The sequence below is a fragment of the Rhinoderma darwinii genome, chromosome 3 (genome assembly GCF_050947455.1).
Source record: "Rhinoderma darwinii isolate aRhiDar2 chromosome 3, aRhiDar2.hap1, whole genome shotgun sequence".
NCBI classification, from domain to species: Eukaryota; Metazoa; Chordata; class Amphibia; order Anura; family Rhinodermatidae; genus Rhinoderma; species Rhinoderma darwinii.
This window is the reverse complement of record NC_134689.1, coordinates 139,666,542-139,687,715: the sequence shown is the minus strand read 5'-3', so window position 1 is coordinate 139,687,715 and position 21,174 is coordinate 139,666,542. Positions and strand designations below refer to the sequence as shown.

The window sequence follows — 21,174 nt, the reverse complement described above, 5'->3', positions numbered from 1 at the left end:
TTGTCCAGCTGGTACAAATCCTTTAAGTTATCTTTTTTATTTAGATTTCTTCTCCAAGATAGAACTAATTACATACAGCATATTGCTATCAAGTGAGATCATTTAATAAACATAAAATAAACTGCAATTAAAAAAAAACTGTTCAGATTTCAGGGCACATCTCTTATAAAAATTAGAGCGAGTATTAAGGGGAACCATTTTCTAAGGTTATGCTGAAAGGATTTTTTTAAAGACCATTTAAACAGTTTATTGCCCCTTTTTTAAACCAAACCATATCGGTACTTTGTAAATAACATGGCAAAAGGAGGGATGATCTTATAGTATATCCAGGGTGGTTACCTGCAGTACACGGACCACTTTCATGCAGGTCTGGACTACCATACCCTTTTTCTTGATTGTTTCTTAATTTAATAATTTTGATCTATTTTGATAGTCAAATTATAAAATGAACATTGTTACTGGATTCTAGAGATCACGAAAAGGCTTTAAAGCTATCGCCAGTATATAGTTGAATACATGTATAAAGATCTGGTTGAGAATACCGATTTCCCTGTTAAGGAAGATGCTTTAAAATGTAAGATGTGCTACTTACTCTTTTTTAGATTGTTCTTCAATGCCTTTTCTTGTGGAAATCTTAGATTGTGGAGGTTGGTATTTGATGTTTTCTCTAATATTCGTTCGATCACTTTGTTCAACATTTACAAAGTATTGCTCAAGCAAAGACTGAGATTGTAAGGTAATCTGTTTTGTGTCTTTACGTTTATCTTCATGAGCACCATTGATAATGTGACTACTATGCTGACTTCTGTCAAGGTCCAGTTGACTCACATGGTCTGTAGGAATCTCTGGATCTTCTCTTTCAGCAACATCTGTGTCACCATACTCATGCGCATATCTATATGCATTACTCCGTTTTAATGTTTCTTTCAGTGAGTTACAGTACATCTCCAGTTTTTCTACAGATAACGACACTCTATAGAAAGAGGCAAAAACATTCACATGTGAGGACTAAGCATTAACGATCAGCAACAATTTTTTCTTAAAAAGTTGAAAATGTTACTACATACCTTTCCTTATCATTTAATACATGTGAGACTTTACTAAAATTGGAAATTTGGTGTTGGCAAAGTGCCAAGAAGCTTCCTGGTGGTGCCTTGGGGAGTTTTGTATCTTCAGACTTTATTTCTTCATCATTTAGGAATAACAACATAGGCAAAGTTTTTATTAAAGTTGATCTAAAATGAATAGGAGAAAATTAAACTTAAAATAGACTGAGCATGAATCTTCTTACATTATTTATTGGAGATGACACAATGATTTTATGTTTAACGTTTCCTTTAATACTGCAATGTACATATTCATGAATACCTTATTATATGGAATTTAATAAGAGCACAGGAAAAAAATACCAAAAAAACTGTATATTGAAATCAATACACAAAAAAACCTGTATGTATTATGGTTTTTAAAAACCATAGAACTCTATCTTTCGTGGTTATCTTAAGTTATAAAGCTTTTTACGCTAATTGACAACAATGGGATAAACCCTAAAACCATACAAAATCTATATTACCATCTTCCTATCTGTCCCATGTAAATTGGCAGACTAATGGCACGGTCCCCGTGACATTAGCCCATTCATTTACGAGCTCCCTATGATGGCACTGCACAGACATGGACAGCCCGATCCTGTACTGTGACAGGGAACTGAAATAATCAGTTTGCGGTCACTGAAACACCTAAACACACCGTTCATATTGAGCACTGTGTCCACGAATGCAGAAACAACTACGTCCGCATTCCAGCGGTATCTAGGGAACCCCCTGATGTCACTAACTACGTCACAGGGAGTGCAGGGGAGACTCAGGGCACTCCGAGAAAATGTGTTCCATTTTTGCTGAGGTTTTTTATGCAGTGCGGTATGAATAAAGTGTTATTTTTATTGTAAGGGTTTTTAGGATTGCGGAGGTACCATGTATGTATTTTTTTTTATGGTTTACGTTTTTTTTATTAAACTTTATTATACTTAATTTTAAATTTTCAGTTGATTGCTTACATAATGCTTTAGAATACTTTGTATTGTTAAGCATTATTGCCAATCAGTGTATCCCTGACAGGCAATCTATTAGGTCAGGTCAGTGGCATGGCCTAATAGTTAGATACCTATGGCAGACCAGGGGGCCTTTGTTAGGAGCTCCCTAAATCTGTCAAGCTCCATAAATGCCACATTTACTGACTGCAGTATTTAAAGAGGCTCTGTCACCAGATTTTGCAACCCCTATCTGCTATTGCAGCAGATAGGCGCTGCAATGTAGATTACAGTAACGTTTTTATTTTAAAAAAACGAGCATTTTTGGCCAAGTTATGACCATTTTTGTAGTTATGCAAATGAGGCTTGCAAAAGTCCAAGTGGGTGTGTTTAAAAGTAAAAGTCCAAGTGGGCGTGTATTATGTGCGTACATCGGGGCGTTTTTAATACTTTCACTAGCTGGGCGCTCTGATGAGAAGTAACATCCTCTTCTCTTCAGAACGCCCAGCTTGTGACAGTGCAGATCTGTGACATCACTCACAGGTCCTGCATCGTGACGGCCACATCGGCACCAGAGGCTACAGTTGATTCTGCAGCAGCATCAGCGTTTGCAGGTAAGTCGATCTTACCTGCAAACGCTGATGCTGCTGCAGAATCAACTGTAGCCTCTGGTGCCGATGTGGCCGTCACGATGCAGGACCTGTGAGTGACGTCACAGATCTGCACTGTCAGAAGCTGGGCGTTCTGAAGAGAAGAGGATGTTACTTCTCTTCACAGCGCCCAGCTAGTAAAAGTATTAAAAACGCCCCGATGTACGCACCTAATACACGCCCACTTGGACTTTTACTTTTAAACACACCCACTTGGACTTTTGCAAGCCTCATTTGCATAATTACAAAAATGGTCATAACTTGGCCAAAAATGCTCGTTTTTTAAAAATAAAAACGTTACTGTAATCTACATTGCAGCGCCTATCTGCTGCAATAGCAGATAGGGGTTGCAAAATCTGGTGACAGAGCCTCTTTAAGGGTTTTAAACGCGGCGCTCTAAATGCTTCTCTGATCCCGGCTGTTAAAGAGGGAGATGGCTGTCAATCACAACCATGCACCCCCCTATCGATCGCAACTGTGTGATCACCCTGACATAAGTGTATATCATAAAGCCTTTAAGCAAGGCAATCAATGACGTACATTTACGTTACATGCCCTAAGTAGTTAAAGAGCTTTGAAACATGATTTGGGTTAGCAAACAAACAAGAGACACCCATCTTTAGACAGCACTATTTTAGTTTGTGATAAAAAACAGGATTGGCAAACAGTGGAGTGCAAGGGAGCTTTTTTTCTTTTTCTCAACTTCTTGTAATGCATGTATAACTTTATATCAGAAAATCGGTCAAAAAAATCAACAATTCCTCAGCAGTTTTTTAAATTAAGCAGGGGACATGCGGAGGCTATCAACATAGTATGACCATAGCCTAATACAGAACATTATTATAACCAGTATTATCAGCAGAGCAGGCTTTTCTGTTTGTAAAATGATCATTAAGCATATAAGAGTTAAAACAAGAAATTTAATTATATCAAATTTCTCTTTAAAGACGATGTTGATGAGTGAAGCCAATGTATCCACAGAGAAAATATACTGTACAAGCCAGTGTTGAGTAGTTATAAGTAAAATGGATGCCAAATCAAGTTGATAAATGTGTTAAGAAATTTATCTGGGAGTTAGAGGATCTCAACAGTAGTTTTTTCCAGCTGTTTCTCACATGTTGGACGCCTGAGTCAATATTTCATTTAGTAAAAACTTCCTAGTGAATATTTAGGCACTTAAGAGCCTGCATTAATCATGGCTGCAGTGAAACGCGTTCCCCTAGGAGCGTAAGAACTGATCCTTGGGTTTCATTTGTAAAACACAACCTCTTAGTTCTTGGGTTTGATGGTGTTATCGCTGGCTGCACATGAAAGTAGGCAGTCGATCGGAAAATTTTACAGTTAATTCCTTAGCAGGTATCAGGGGGGTTATGTACAGTTCATTGGTATGCACTGCTCGAATAAAGTCAAAGCTGAATTCAACAACTTCATATTTTTAGTATCCCATTAGTCAAGAGTGTCTTAGGGGAATAATCCCATGTCCAAGTAATAAAATATGAGGATGTGCATTGATTCAACATTAAATGTGGAATTGATCCATCAACGGAAACAACTGACAACACATTAAGGCCCCATGCACACGACCGTAGTTTTCATCCATAGTTACAAAATCAGTTTTTTTACAGATGAAATTGCGGATCCATTGATTTCTATTGGCCACGGACATATTTCCGTATATTTACGGATGCGTGTCTGGGCCATAGAAATGATCCGCAAAATGTAGAACATGTCCTATTCTTGTATATGGACGCTACCGTAATTTCAGATGGCTACGGATGTTGTATGCGTAGCCGTTAGATCCGTATTTGCGGACATTAAAAACCCTTACGGTCATATGCATGATGCCGCATATATATTTGAATTATTTAATTTTGTTTTCAAATTGTTTTTATTGAGAATGTAAAAATCATAATAAAATACTTTGCAGTTATACAATCTCAGTTTTGTCTTTTGTGCATCAAATAATACAGAAATACTGGCTTGCAGAAATAAACATTCTGTAGAGAGTATACAACATTAATACAGGAAAGAAAATAAGGGAAAGGGAAAAATGTATATCCGTCATGTGGTTGAAATTATAAAAACCGTAAGAGTATGTGGTGTAAGTAAGTGTTACACAAGGACGATCTAGCATATATCATCATCTAGAGGGGGTTGAAGACCATCCTAAAATAATACCCAGGCTAGGGAGACCGAGATCTATTAAAATAAGTTGACCAAGAAGACCAAATATATAAAAATTTAGTTCTATACTGCCGTTCCCAATGTAGTAATTCCTCAAACCTGCAAATTTCTTGTATTTTCAATTCCCTCTCGTTAATAGATGGGGATGTAGTAGACTTCCAAAGCAATGGAATCAACAATTTAGCCGCCATGAGTAGAATTGTGGCTAAGTCATTTGTCTGATATGTCAGGATTAACCATATTCAACCAGATTGGAGTCTTATACCACCGGGATACAAGTTTGTAAGAATTTTCCTTCATTTTAATACATTGTGAAAAACCATGCAAATATTTCAAAATAGTTTGTTGTTCTACTTCTGTAAAAGTAGTATGCAAATCTTGCTCCCACCTAGAAAGTAAATCTAATTTTCCCTCTTTCTCACCTATCAGCAGCAACTCATATGTTTTGGCAAGGGCACCTTTTTGAGTTACATTGCTGTTTAATTGACGCTGAAATTAAGTCAACGTTTTTGAGGTGGCATATTGTGATTTGTACTTATTGCATACAGTTTGGAAATCTTGCTGTTGAAGAAAATCAGACAAGAGAAGGCCAGTAGTCCAAAATAGTAAAAAAGCAGAAACCGGAGAATCAGTATCAAAAAGTGTGGAGATTGTCATGTTGTTAACCCCTTCCCGCTCCTGGACGTACTATTAGGACATGGTAGCTGTATCGTTCGTGCTTCATAACCTAATAGTACATCACGGGAGTGACGGTCATTTCGGCCGTCTTCCCGACACATGCAGGAGCTGTGACAGCTGCTGTCTCGTACAGCAGTTGCCGCAGCTCCTACAGCGGGGACTAATCGCTGTGTCCCCGCTGATTAACCCCTTAAAAGCCGCATTCAATAGCGATCGCGGCTTTTTAGGGGTTAAACCACCATTGACGGCCTGCTACACGATAGCGGCCGGCAATGGTGGCTATGGCAACCGGACGCCTAACAATGACGTCCAGCTATGCCATCTACGGAAGCCTAGTGGGTCCTGACAAAGTCAGGACCCACTATGCTTGCTATCACTGAGTAGCTGACGGCTCTAATACACTGCACTACGCATGTAGTGCAGTGTATTAGAATTGCGATCAGGGCCTCCTGTCCTCAAGTCCACTAGTGGTGTAAAAGTTGTGTAAAAATAAGGAAATAAAAGTTTTAAAAGTGCTAAAAGTAAAAATCCCCTTTTTTACCTCATCAGTCCTTTATTATTAAAAAAATAGATAAATAAACAAATAAACTATACATAATTGGTATCACCACATCTGTAACGGCCTGAACGACAAAATTATTTCGTTATTTATCCCACGCGGTGAACGCCATAAAAGAAAATAACAATAAACCATACCAGAATCACATTTTTTTTGTCACTTCACCTCCCAAAAAATGGAATAAAAAGAGATCAAAAAGTCGAATGTACCTAAAAATGGTACTGATCGAAACTACAGTTCGTAACGCAAAATACAAGTCCTCGCACGGCTTTCTTGATGGAAAAATAAAACAGTTCTGGCTCTTAGAATAAGGTAACACAAAAAGTAAATGATTTTTTACAAAAAAGTATTTTAATGTGCAAACGCCATAAGACATAAAAAAAACTATAAACATATGGTATCGCCGTAATCATATCGCCACGCAGAATAATGTGAATATGTCATTTATAGCGCACGGTGAACGCTGTAAAAAAATTGAATAAAAAACAATAGTAGAATTGCTGTTTTTTAGTCACCACACCACTTAAAAATAGTATAAAAACTTATCAAAAAGTCGCACGCAGCCCATGAAAACGACAATGAATTCCTCAAGCGGAGTAGTTTCCAAAATAGGGTCAATTTTGGGGGGTTTCCACTGTTTTGGCACCACAAGACCTCTTCAAACCGGACATGGCACTTAATAAAAAGGAAGCCTCATAAACCTCTAGGTGGTCCTTTGCTTCGGAAGCCAGAGCTTCAGTCCATTACCGCACTAGTGGGATATTTCTCAAAACTGCAGAATCTGGGCAATAAATATTCAATTGCGTTTCTCTGGTAAAACCTTCTGTTTTACAGAAAAAAAATGGAATAAAGAGGATTTTCTGACAAAAAAAAAAAAAAAATGTAAATTTCACCTCTACTTTGCTCTAAATTCCTGTGAAACACCTAAAAAGGTTAATAAACTTTCTAAATGATGTTGTGAATACTTTGAGGGGTCTAGTTTCTAAAATGGGGTGTTTGATGGGGGTATCTAATATATAGGCCCCTCAAAGCAGCTTCAGAACTGAACTGGAACCTAAAAAAAATAAATTAGGAAATACTTTTTACATTATACTGATAATGAGCAGCGCCCACCCCGAGATTACCCCAGTTTTGACCGTTTGAAATTGTCTAATAGGGGTCTCCTGTTTATACAGTACCCGGTTTGCCCAAGCATACCCCCCCCCCCGATAAGTGTACATTTTAAAGGGGGGCTTCAATTCCGCCAGTACCTGCCAAGTAAGAGGGCATGGTATGGCGTGAAGATGTATAAGCTGTGTGAGAGTGCATCAGGGTATACCTACAAATTTAGTATTCAGCCCCCAAAATGCCCCACCCCTTACTGGGAGTTAATGCAAAAATTGTGGGGGATTTGGTGCACCCACTGCTAGACCAGGGTTACCACCTCTACCCGGATAATTTTTATACCAGCGTCCCACTCTTCAAGTGCCTCGATTCCAGAAGTACTGCAGCATGAGGCACTGCTAGAAAAAGTCTGAGAGGCCTCCCTAAGACTCTGTTTGGGCAAACAAGAAGGGGTGAGAGCAGGGCACATTCTAGCAGCAACATATTGTGTGTCAAGTACAAGGACAAGAGAGATGTCTGTGTATTGACAACAATACATGGCCACACCAGTACCCATGTACCTGTACGAGGTACCAGTACAGAGACCCCCAAACCAGACTGCATCCTGGACTACAATAGGTACATGGGAGGGGTGGACTTGTCAGATCAAGTCCTGAAGCCCTACAGCGCCATGCGGTGTGCTGTAAGAAGCTGGCCGTGCACATCATACAGATGGCATTATACAATACGTACGTGTGCTACGTCGATGTGCAGGCCAGAGTGGAACTTTCCTAGAATTTCAAGAGGTGGTTATCAAGAACCTAATCTTTAGGGACCAAGAAGGGGAGGCACCCAGTACTTCTGGAAGCGAGGCCACACGCATCGTACCAGTGCGACACTTCCAGGAGAAGTTCCCCAAACTGGCAAGAAGGGAAAAATTCAAAAGAGGTGCAAAGTCTGCTATAAGAGGGGGATAAGGAAGGACACATATCAATGTGACACGTGTCCCGAAAAACCAGGGCTCTGTATGATAGAGTGTTTTAAAATTTATCATAGATCTCTTAGATTTTTAATCTACCCTGACACACTCTGGACAGCTTATCCTCCTCATCTTTCCCTTCTGAGCCCTGCTGTGTGCCCAGGCAGCTGATAACAGCCACTTGTAGGGTATTGCCATACCCAGGAGAACCCACATTACAGTTTATGGGGTGTATATCTCCGGTGGCGCATGCTGGGCACAATATATTGGACACTGAATTGGCATATATGTATAGAAAATTGCAAATCTCACTCTGCGCCATCTGCTGCGCATTATCTTTTACACAATACCTGTGGGATCAAAATGCTCACTACACCTCTAGATGAATGCCTTAAGGGGTCTTGTTTCCAAAATGGGGTCACTTCGGGTGGGTTTTCATTGCTTTGATACTTCTGGGGCTCTGCAAATGCGACATGGCACCTGAAAACCAATACAGCAAAATTTGGACTCCAAAGAACACATAGCGCTCCTTTCCTTCTGAGCCTTCCCATGGGCCCAAACGGCAGTTTATCACCACAAATGGGGTATTGCCGCACTCAGGGCAAATTGGGCAACAAAATGGGGTGTTTTATTTCTTGTGAAAATAAGAAATTTTTTGCCAAAACTACAGATTATTGGAAAAAAATTAAAAAAATTTTTTAATTCACAGCCCAATACAAATAAGTTCTGTGAAAAAACTGTGGCATCTAAATGGTCACAAATCCTATAAATGAATTCCTTGAGGGGTGTAGTTTCCAAAATGGGGTCACTTCTGGTGGGTTTCCATTGCTTTGATACCTCTGGGGCTCTGCAAATGTGACATGGCACCCAAAAACCAATCCAGCAAAATCTGGACTGCAAAGAACACATAGCGCTCCTTTCCTTCTGAGCCCTCCCATGGGCCCAAACAGCAGTTTATCACCACAAATGGGGTATTGCCGCACTCAGGACAAATTGGGCAACAAAATGGAATATTTTATTTTTTTTGTGAAAATAAGACATTTTGATAAAAAATTATGCTAAATATTGGGACAAATGGTTGTCAATAATCTGGGCATTAGACGAATCAGCTGTAAGAGTGTCATTCAGTCTCCAGCACCAATCTCCTTTAGGAACATCTAATAAACTCAAGGACACAGAGATCAGAGCACGATCTGATAACAGAATATTGCCTATGTCCGCTGAGCGAACCAATGAGGTATACTTTTGGCAGAGAAAGATATAGTCCAATCTATGATACGTACTGTGAGTGGGTGAAAAAGTCTAGCAGGTGCATAAGTCTCAAGACATCAGTCAAGTGCAAGGAATTCAAAGCCCTGTTTAATGTAGCCAGTGTTTTATACAAACCATGCTGTGACACTTTGGTATCTAAACTCAGATGGAGGGGTAAATTCAGATCTCTTCCAACCAATAAAATCCAGTCTGAAAATTCACGCAAAATATTCAAGGTCCGAATGAGCCAAGAAGACTGTTCAACATTAAGGGAATATAATTTTGCAAATGTATTCACCGCGTTACCTATTTTCCCTTTTATAAACAAATATCTGCCTTCTGATTCTTTCATTTGTGCTAGCAATGAAAATGGGGTGCATTTATGAATGGCTATACTGACCCCTCTGGCCACAGAATGATAGGAGGAGTCTAACCATAATTCACTGTATTTTAACGATATATATTGTGCTCCCACAAATATGAACATTTGAAAATTCACTGAAGTGATAAATGAGTAAAATGTATAATTTTTATTTCATAGCTATCTAAAAACAGGGGTACAATCACCACTGTGAAAAGCCCAACCGTGTATTTAAAAACGTATTAAACACAATACTCCCAGTCCTAGTTCGTTTGCGAACCCTTTGTGACTGGGTATGTAAACAGAGATATCAAAATATGGAATCAGCGTATAACATTGGTAAAGCAGTGGTTTGGACCCTCGTTCACACAGGAGCCTGCGTTAACCGCACCAGATTCTCCCAATGTACAGATGCACAACAATGCCACTGCCCCCTACGCAAAATTCCCTCACTTCACCCGACCCTACGCGTTTCTATACTTATCATCAGGGGTCTGTCAGTCTGGCCAGGATGCCAGCGATATATCTTCAGCAGCAGGTATTCTACTGCACAACACGGAAGCATGCACGCATAGATGTCAGCGGCACAGTGGTGATTGTACCCCTGTTTTTAGATAGCTATGAAATAAAAATTATACATTTTACTCATTTATCACTTCAGTGAATTTTCAGAGGAGTCTAACCATGTTGCAAAATCTTTGGTAGGGAATAAACAAATTCTATCTAGTTTAAAATGCACCTCTTGTAAAAGAACTATGTGCGCAGACTGTTTCTTCAACAATCTAATAACTTGACTTCGTTTCACATTCAGACACCCCTCACATTATGTGACACTATCTTAAGATGAGTAATTTTTTAAAAACGACATTATGATAACATTGAAGTATTACTGCTTATACCACATGACATAACGGAAAAAATATATAACCACAATAAGTGTAAGTAAACCTTCTCCATACAAGAAGGCTAACGACAAAGGAGGATGCAGTTTCGATAACATGAAACACAAGCAACTTCTCCTTAGATGAAGGAGAAGTACAGAAAAAAGGAATGAAGTGGGGGGTCACCAGAGAACACATGGGATTGACCTATGGGCGTGACAACCCAAACCGCAACCCAAGTAGCTTGTTATACCACTACGTTATATCAGACAGGACATTTCCAGAGTTCAGTGATCATACAATATACCAATATATGTGAGAACCCAAAAATATAAACGGCAATCCACTTATAACAATGTAAGTATGACCATAAATCTCCATATCCCATATGTAGGAGTGTGAACACAGGGAAAAGCTATGTAGCGAAGCGAAGGGCCAAGGAGACACGGAAAGTTATAATGACAAGGGAGTAACCGAAAACCTTCAGGTCGGACCCATGAAGGGATGTTTCTTTCCTCTCGGAGAGCGATGACTGGAAACAGTGTTCCACATCACGAAAAGTAGGTATCTTTGGTGCTTGCGCTAGAGCAAGCCAAGAAGGAATGTCCATGGGTTGCAAACCAATCAAATCCCATGCAGTGTGGAGATCTTCTGGTTTCCTGATCAAAATTTGCTTATCATGTTTAGTGATCGCCAATCCAAAAGGATACAACCATTGAAACTGAATATTGTTAGCTCTCAAAGCATCCAATAACGGTTTCAAGATGCGACGTTTAGCAAGGGTTGAAGATGCCAAACCCTGGAATAAAAGTATAGAACTTCCTTCATATTGTACATCATCAGATACCCGTGCCATTTTTATGAGCGCTGCTATATCTACATAGCTGAGTAATCCACAGATTACATCCCTGGGAGGATTCTTTGAATGTGGTTTAGCCCTTAAGGCACGATGTATGCGTTCAATGTGGATCGAAGCAGCTCTACCTTCTCCCAATAGAGAGATGAAAATCTCTTGGGCAACTTTAGGCAGGACCTCATTTGCTATGGATTCCGGGAGGCCGCGAATCCTGACATTCTTGCGGCGACTTCTATTTTCTTGATCTTCAGCTTGTAAGAGAGCCATATTAATGTGGTCATATTTTACTTGAAAAGTCTCTTGAACCACCTCCCCGAATTTCACAACTTCAGTGTGCGCTGATTTTAACATGTAAACCCTGCTCCAATATGGCGTAGGTCAGCTTTTATATCTGCCAAGCCTTTGACTATGGGGCCCAGGGTTTAGAATAGGACTCTATTGATAAATCCTCTAGACAGTGGGTCATAAGCAGACTCAGCCCTTGCATCGGAATGATCTCCAGTACTGCAGGCATCAGTCTTCCACAGCAGCATGGCCGCTTGCCGAATCCAGCGCCATCTTGGATGTTCGCGTCGTAGAGGGATCTAGATTTCTCCTTAGAGATTTGTCCAGGTCAGCTTGGTTTTTCCCAGGTTTCGGGGTTCCCGCAGGTTCTTTGCTTTTCTCTTTCGTGGTCTTCACCATACTGAAGTGTCCTGTCCCGCATTTAACTCTGGCTAAGTCAGGCTGAAATAGGAGCTTTGGTTTCAGCCACATTCGCCGCACACGGTCAAGCTCCACCCCCCTATTTGAATTATTTTAGTCAAACACACTAAAGTGTATTAAATACAATAAAATTAATTATTTTTTTTCCCAGTTTGATGTAGTGAACTTTGAGAATACTGTATAATACAAGTATAACATGGAGCTAGTAGCACACTGTGTGCACTACCTAATGCACTGCCATATATGATGATATTACACTTTATCGGATTTATATATACACGATTTTGTTTATTTAAATGGTTAAATTGAATAGCCTAATAACAATCGGATATGAGCGTAGCTTGCGTGCTATGCTGTTTCTGTAACTGCCATTCACTTTTATGGGAGTTACAAAAACAGCGTAGCTCAGCGAGCTATGCGGTTTTCGTAATGTCCGACCATGTATTTAGGAAGTGGCCCGGGAGGCAGCGGGAACCGAGAAAGGTAAGACAGGGCTTAGGGGTCCCCCGTTCTAGAGATAGGTACGGGTCGCAGAGGTGAAATTCACTCATGTGATTCACGAAAAAGAAATTACCTTTCTGGATCTTAAAATCTCTTTGGACCCTGTTGGTGGTGTCCACACTGATATTTCACGCAAATCTACGGCGACTAATAGCCTTCTGCACTGGGATAGCTATCATCCTCCTGCCCTTAAAAAAGGAATACCCATCGGACAATATCTTCGTGCTAAACGTAATTGCTCCGATGAGGAGGCTTTTGAACTTGAATGCAAAGGTCTATTTACTAAATTTTCAGCTCGGGGGTATCCTAGGAAATGGTTACATAAAGCTTATGCCAGAGCGAGAGCCACGAATAGAATAGATCTATTGTACGAACATAAATCCGCGAATGTACACCATACAACTGCCGCTATTGAGTCTGGTGGAACTACCAGTGTCAGATGCATTGGAACCTTTGACACTGGCTCACAACAAGTTCGTAAGATTCTTGAACGCCATTGGCCAATTCTTCTGTCCGATCCCGATCTCCAGGGATTTGTACCATCCGTTCCCGCTATTACGTACCGTAGAGGAAGGAATCTTCGTGACTACCTGGTGCATAGTCATCATACTGGACCATCTACTGTCTCCAAAAACTGGCTGAAGACGTCAGTCATAGGCTCCCATCCATGTGGCCGCTGTTCCTTCTGCCATCTAATGCCTACTATCAAACAATTCACTAACCCTATTGACAATAGAACATACCAGGTTAGACAATTCATTAATTGTCAGAGCAAGGGGGTTATCTACATCGCCAAATGTCCCTGTCCCAAGTTTTATGTGGGTAAGACTATACAGGAGCTAAGGAGGAGAATATCTAAACATCTCAGCACTATTAACAATAGAGAGGATACACCCCTATCCAGACATATACGCTTTGCTCATGATGGAGATACCTGTTCGTTGCAATTTTGGGGCGTTATGCAGGTGAAACTTGGTCCAAGAGCAGGGAATCTGGACCGTAAATTGCTACAAGAGGAGGCACGTTGGATCCATTGCCTGGGCTCTCTTAGCCCAGGAGGCCTAAATGAGGGTTTCACTTACGCCGCGTTCCTATGAAAACATATGCGCCTATTATGTCACTTATCAAGGCCACAGGCCACTAGAATGGCACTTTGCCAGTGTACTACCCTGACTACAATAATCCACGGGTCATGTCTCTTCTTACTGACCCCCTTTTGAACTAAACGTTTACTCTTATGTCTTTGACATTAATCCTACTAATTGATCCATTTATTACAATTTGTGGGCAACAACTGCTTCTACATAATTTTAGATCTATGCTTAGGAACTGACACAGTGGTGTCCTTGTCATTTTGCTGGACCCCTACATTATAGAGTAACATAGTTGCTCTACCTGTTCCCAAAACTGTTACTACCCATGATAGCATTGCTATCATTATAGTCGTCTAATTTATGGGATTGATGATGATGATTTTTTCTTCCTCCGACTCCATCTGAACTGTGCGTGCGTGTTGATTGCAGGCACTCACAGTTAACAATATCTTACTCTCTTTTATCCCTATGCTCCTGTGCGCTTCATTATAACTTGATCGGCTATCTGTACTAGCCGGCAATTGGTGGTGTGGGACGTCCATTATTCATTAGAGGGCTCGTCCTCTGCCCTCTTTCTAATTGGCCATCACTACCCATGACAGTAGTTCTATTATTACGCTGCCTAAATGCGGGATCTTTCTACTACCCTATCTGCTGCTGTTGCGCGTCGATAACATGCAGTTACTATCAGCACTATCAGCAGTATCTTATCTGCTTTTACTTCAGTGCGTTTGCGCACTTTATCTTATCCCCATTGGTTATCCTAACTATTCGGCAATTGGTAGTATGGGACGTCTATCATTTATCAGAGGGCTCGTCCCTAGCCCTCTTTCTGATTGGCCAATAGACAATCAGGGGAACACGTGGAGCAACCTCAATATACATTTAAGCACGGACTTTTCGCCGCGCGCTGTCAGTAGCCCCGATACCCCTGAAGACGCTACATCGTAGCGAAACATGTCGGGGGGGGCTTCCTTTTCGATTTTAAACACTAGTCCTGCTGACTCCTTGAATCAAATTGTGAGCTGAGTGCAACGTGCTGCAGCCGTTGACTCTAGGCTCCCTATACTCTGCACTGTGCTTATGCAGTCAGCAATGGACCTTGTTTTTATGTCTATGTAGTCTGTCTTCGTTGCATAAATCAAATAAATACTTTATTATTTTCAATTCTGATAGTTGGAAAACAGGGCTTTTTTGCCGGTAGGCAAATTTATCTTTTCAATTTAAACTATACGCCCACCAACTATAAGGGTCCTCCCTTTGTATATATGGACCCGCATCTATCTGACATTTATAATGACCCTCATGGGAAAACCCTTTTAAGAGTTTTTATGTTTCTTATCCATACACATTTATCTAAAGTAAAATTTCTTCAAAGCGGAGTGGTCAGTTAGATAGGCTGCCTTAAGTACGGGCATCATGCTAAAGGGCAGGTTTGTCCTTCTATTAGCCAAATCAGCACAAAAAAATAAATTGTACCATTTGGCTATAAAGGAGCAATATAAGAAAATACGATACTGCTAGTTACGAGTCTATTATATTCATGAGAGGATTATTAAGTGTTTTGGATTATCGCAGTCAAAGAATAGTATAGAGCAGAGAACATTCAAGAAAAAAAGCCCAAAATAGAACGTTAACACAAAATCTGATACTATAAATTTCCTAACTAGTTATTTCTGCTTTTGGTCTTGTGAAACTCCTCCATGCAGTTCTCCTCTGAAAATAAGTGCCGGTTTTATCAGAATTTGACGGTACATCCATATTCCGCTACTTGCACCTAATTTTTTTCTTTCCTCATACAATAATACAGGGTGATTAAAAAAGGATGGTGCAATATTATAGCCTCGGTATACATAACTGAGAGAACGTAACACAAATTTATTAACATGAAAAGACACTATTTATCCAAGTTTTATCTTCTATACACTACAAATGTTCAAATGTTTCCATTGGTGACACGGCAGATGTCTAGGCAGTAGTCCAGTTCTGTCCAGACGTGTGCCAGCTTATCCTCAGATATGGACTCTACTGTTTCAGTGATGAGTTGTCTCAGGTCGTTCAGATCCTGTGGCTGGGGGGGGGGGGGGTGGCAGATACACGGAGTCCTTGATGTAGCCCCACAGAAAGAAGTCGCAGGGTGTTCGATCTGACAATATAATGCCCCAGAGGAAGCCAGAAGGGCGAAACCCAGGGTCGGGTTGCATTATTTGGCGTGTTACAAGAGATTATCTTATGCTTTTATCTATATCTATTTTTGTAAGTATGGAATAAACTCGTGGAATTTGTAGTTTCCCAAAGGTAGTGCCCTATCTCCTTTTTCTCCCTTGCTGGAGATTTAGAACATCAAGTACGAGGATATACACAGAAAGCAGTTGCATTTCTGCAGTTTCATTTCTGTGTGGAACCACAAGTACCAGCGAGATATACACACCAGTGGAAATTTGGATCGTTCTTTCTGCATGCTAGCTGGGGGAAGGTCAAACCCTTGATGGACATTTCAGACTTTACATCTACAACCGTCTGAGCGGTAAAAAACTATCATTTTGTCTATAAATACCCAGTAGTTTTGAATTGATTCCCCAAACACGAAATGCACTTTCTACTTGGAGCACATTTACCAAATTTATTCTAAAAGTTTCGATGTACTGTAATAACAGACCCCGATCTTTCCTGCTTCAATGTCGCCAGCTTATGTCACACTCTGTAAGCACATTTCAAATTTGGCTCTTAAAAATTTAAAGCTGTGCTGTGATGGGTTGCTATGGGAAACTAAGGCAGTTTTGCTTTGATTTTCAGTCACTGGCCATTTACCACTGATATTACTTTAACTTCAGGCCTTTACTTTTGCAATGTCAGAGCATTTCCAAAACATCAGGTTTGTGGGGTTTTCCCAGAATGCAGTGGTTAGTACCTACCAAAAGTAGTCCAAGGAAGGTTGACCAATAAACCAAAGACAGAGTGATGGATGCCCGTTTTTTTGCTTTTGGGTCTGTGTAGCCGCAGAACTGTCAGAGTGCCCAAGGTGGACCCTGTGCACCGCTTAAAGCGCTTACAATGAGCATCAAAACAGGAACTCTATGCAGCAATGGGAGAGGGTGGAAGGCCAGATGAATCATGTTTTCTTTTACATCATGTGGATTGTCAAGTACATGTGCGTCGTCTACTTGGTGAAGAGATGGCACCAGGATGCACTATGGAAAGAAGACAAGCCGGAGGAGGCAGTGTGACACTCTTGGCAATGTTCTGCTGGGAAACCTTGGGTTCTGGCATTCATGTGGATGTTACTTTGACATATACCACCTACATAAACATTGTTGCAGACCAAGTACAACCCTTCATTGCAATGGTATTCACTAATGGCAGTGTCCGCTTTCAGAAAGATAATGTGCCTTTCTACTGTGCAAAGATTGACCAAGAATGGATTGAGGAATATGACAAAGAGCTCACAGTGTTTACTTGGCCCTCAAATTCCCCCTCATTCTGATCTAACATCTGTGAGATTTGCAGAAATAATTAGTTTGATCCATGGAGGCCCCACCTCGCAACTTACAGGACTTAAAGGATTTGTTGCTAACGGTGCCAAACACTACAGGACTCCTTCAGAGTTATTGTGAAGTACGTTTCGACGGGTCGGAGCGGTTATGGCGGCGGTCAAGGAGGACTTAAAAAAAATTAGACAGGTGGTTTAATGTTATAGCTGAATGGTGTACTGTACATCTAATATATAAATATATATAGAGAAATACACAATACTTTGGTCATTCCAGCAAACTTCCATACTATTGTGGCGCAGTGTTTGGGGGAGACCCAGCATGATACACGTGCAATCGCTTGTGGGTTTCAGCTACATTATATAGCCCAGACCCTGCTCTAAAGGATGGGATCTAACCTAAAGGTTTCACACAGGGAGAGGGCTCTCTCTGTCAGCCCATTGGTGCCCTCGCAACGTGATCGTGGTGGTTGGAGGCCTAACAAAGGTTATGGTGGTTGAAGGCCTACCAAAAATTAAAAAAAAGTTATGGCTCTTGGTATGCAACGATGACAAAATGAAAAAAAAAATAGCTGTGTTCTAAAGACTCAAAATGGGATGGCCCTTAGGGGGTTAAACACTTATTTTCACTTTGGCTTGAGCACACCCGCTACAGATACTGTCATTTGTTGATAAATTCAGGGAGGTACGAAACTTCCAGTATGAATTATTAAGGTGTTTCCATCTAACAATTTCTACAAAGGAGACACAGTATATATTTCTCTGACTAACTGGAAGTGTCTATATGCTCTCTATGTTTATCGTGAGATTGTGCAAATAAAACGTTTGTGTGACACAACGTTTAGTAGTGAACTATAGAAAATTATGGAAATTACTTAAGGGGTTAAAGGTAGCTATTAGTGATTGTCACCACCCTATAAGAGACTTTTCTTCTTTTTTTTTTACTACAGAACAATGTCACTACCTTGAATTTTAGTGAATAGCTACGTAACTTGTTTCGATTTCTGAACAGAAACTTTGGCAGGCATAGTAAAAAGACCAATAAACGGTCCCACTAAACCAATATAAAGGCTTCCTTGGGGTTTACTCTACAATTGTTTTAAATGAAAAGCACTCAATTTTAAAGGCACATGTGGGACTGTGATGGAAGTCTCTAGCAGTCAAGTTTTAGAATGACTAGCCCTTTACATTAACCACACAGGAGCATTTTCCTTCAATCTTTTGGAAATTGGCTGTTAAGTCAAATTATTGCTCCCTAGGGAACAGAGTGAAATGAAGAGAGGAAATTAACAGTATCTTACATATGGGTATATATAAGCAACATTTATATACCCAATCTATTAAAGCAGCTTAGGAAACCACTGTGATATTGAACTTTTACTGCCAGACATCAGTATTAATCAGTATAAATATTTATATGAGACCATCAGCATGGACTCATTACTTTATGAAGCGTTAATGCTTTGTTTTTCTAAAGATAACTTTTTTTTAACTTGAAGATTAGGTTTAATCTATAAAATTCCATGTACAATCATTTTAAGACAGAAATGTGGGGTTACTGAACAAAGTGAAGCTGGTAAGTTTATAACAAAATTTATATACACATATGTGCGTTTTTATAGCTCACCTGGGAACCCACTGGTTTTACAGAAGTAGGATATTCAGAAATGTATCATTTAGGGAGTTCTATCTTGGCAATCACTGCAAACAAATATCATCAGCCAGCGGTAATAGCAGGGAAGTCCTGTCAATACGGCTAGCAAAAGTGGATCACGCAAACACATGGGCTAGCCGGACATCTGTAAGCACTTAAACTGAACTTTAGTAACCCATTGTTGCCAGCTACAGTTCTAGCGGTTATGTTTTCTGCTACTGTAATCCTTTTTATACTGTACACAAAGGCCCACATGTATCATTAATGGTGTCATTCTAGACAATTTTTAAGGGGCATTCCCAACTTAAATAGGAGCTACGCTTTCATCGAACTTTTGATATGTCATAGAGACATATCAAAAGTTTGGATCGGTGGCGGGCCATTTGCTGAGACCCACACTGTTGCCGAAACGAAGGTGCAGAAACGCTCAGCTGAGCGCTTTGTTTCTTCAGCTGTGATCGGCGCTCGTCATGCTGAAGACGGCTTACATGTAACGTCTATGTAATCCGTCTTCAGATTGACCGGGAGCGCTGATCACAGCCCAAGAAGCAAAGCAAAGCACTCTGCTTAAATGAAGGTGCAGAAGCGCTCAGCTGAGACCCCCACCGATCCAAAATTTTGATATGTCTTTACGAAATTAAAGTGAAGTTACTCTTTAAGTATTTATGGCATATCCAATGTCTCATAGACGCAGGTCCCAGCCCTGGAACCCACACCAATCTCCAGAACTGAGGTCACCCGACCTCCGGCTGCCACATCCACACAGAAATGGAATGGAGTGGTAAACGAGCATGCCTGCTTTCTGTAACTCCCATAGAAATGAATGGAGAAAGCCATCCATTCATTCTCCACCTGATTACAACGGCCTCATCAGGCGAGACAGGGGTTTGTGACCCTCATTCTGGAGATAGCTGCAGGTCATAAAGCTAGAACCTGCATCTATCAGACATGTACAGCGTGTTCCATGGATATGCAATTAATTTTTACGTTGGGAATAGACTACTTTACTGACCTATGTTGCGACACATTTAAGTGCCTTCTTTGATAAATCTGCTAGAACATACACCACTGCCATTAACTTTTACATTGGCTAAAATTATGGCTCTTTTTATACTCCTGTGTTGAGTAGAGACGCAACTTTTTTTTATTACGTTTGCGCCTTTTTACAAATTTATTTTACAAATGTGTTTAAATCCTGGCCAGCCAGTAAGCCAAGTCCACTTTTTACTCCTCTTTTACAAACTGACAGGCATGGTGCAAAAGACTGTAAATTGTGGCGAAAATGGTTATTAAATAATGTCACAAGGCAGAGTAGACACTATTTAGAATAAAATGCAACAAGAAGAGGCGCAAATACATTGATAAATGTGGGCTAATGTGTTCATGACCAATACATGTATAACAAAGAATGTACAGATGCAGCGGGTGAACACTGTGTATATATGTATGTATAAATGCAGCATCTACTTAATACACATGCCTGCAAATGAGACACAAACCGCCATGGGGACATTGGTTAAAGAAAAACAGCACATAAAAGTCTACGTTGACATTTCCTATGACCTTTAGGCTGGGTTCACACGACCTATTTTCAGACGTAAACGAGGTGTATTATGCCTCGTTTTACGTCTGAAAATAGGGCTACAATACGTCGGCAAACATCTGCCCATTCATTTGAATGGGTTTGCCGACGTACTGTGCAGACAACCCGTCATTTACGCGTTGTCGTTTGACAGCTGTCAAACGACGACGCGTAAATTGACTGCCTCGGCAAAGAAGTGCAGGGCACTTCTTTGCAACGTAATTTGAGCCGTTCTTCATTGAAGTCAATGAAGAGCAGCTCAAGATTTACGAGCGTCACAGACGCCTCGCATATTACGAGGAGGAGCTTTTACGTCTGAAACGAGGCAGCTGTTTTCTCCTGAAAACAGTCTGTCTTTTCAGACGTAAAAGCCTCTCATCGTGTGCACATACCCTTAACCACTACTACTACTCAAGCTCTGAGCCTAAAGACGGGAGAGATGTTCTTGACAGGAGCATTGAGGTTGGAGAGTATGAAGTTGAATGGAAAATCCACGCAGAGATAATTTTTTTTTTGTTGCACGACTTGATGTCACGTGACCACATTAGCCATGTAGCCGCAGCCTAAACCATACAAAGCATATATGCAATTTATTACCATTTTGGAGACATGCTTTTCAATCAAATATACAGTTCCA

General features: G+C 40.5%; 1 protein-coding gene across 2 annotated transcripts in view; it reads right to left on the bottom strand.

The window, feature by feature from the left end:
• LRRIQ1 (leucine rich repeats and IQ motif containing 1) overlaps positions 1-21,174 on the bottom strand; it is a 191,920-nt gene that overhangs the window by 85,229 nt on the left and 85,517 nt on the right. For both annotated transcript variants that reach the window (XM_075856802.1, XM_075856801.1), the window contains exons 14-15: positions 1,068-1,235; positions 593-973 (exon numbers count right to left, since the gene is read on the bottom strand). In XM_075856802.1, coding sequence (XP_075712917.1) covers positions 593-973; positions 1,068-1,235 — 549 coding nt within the window. The remainder of the gene's footprint in view (positions 1-592; positions 974-1,067; positions 1,236-21,174) is intronic.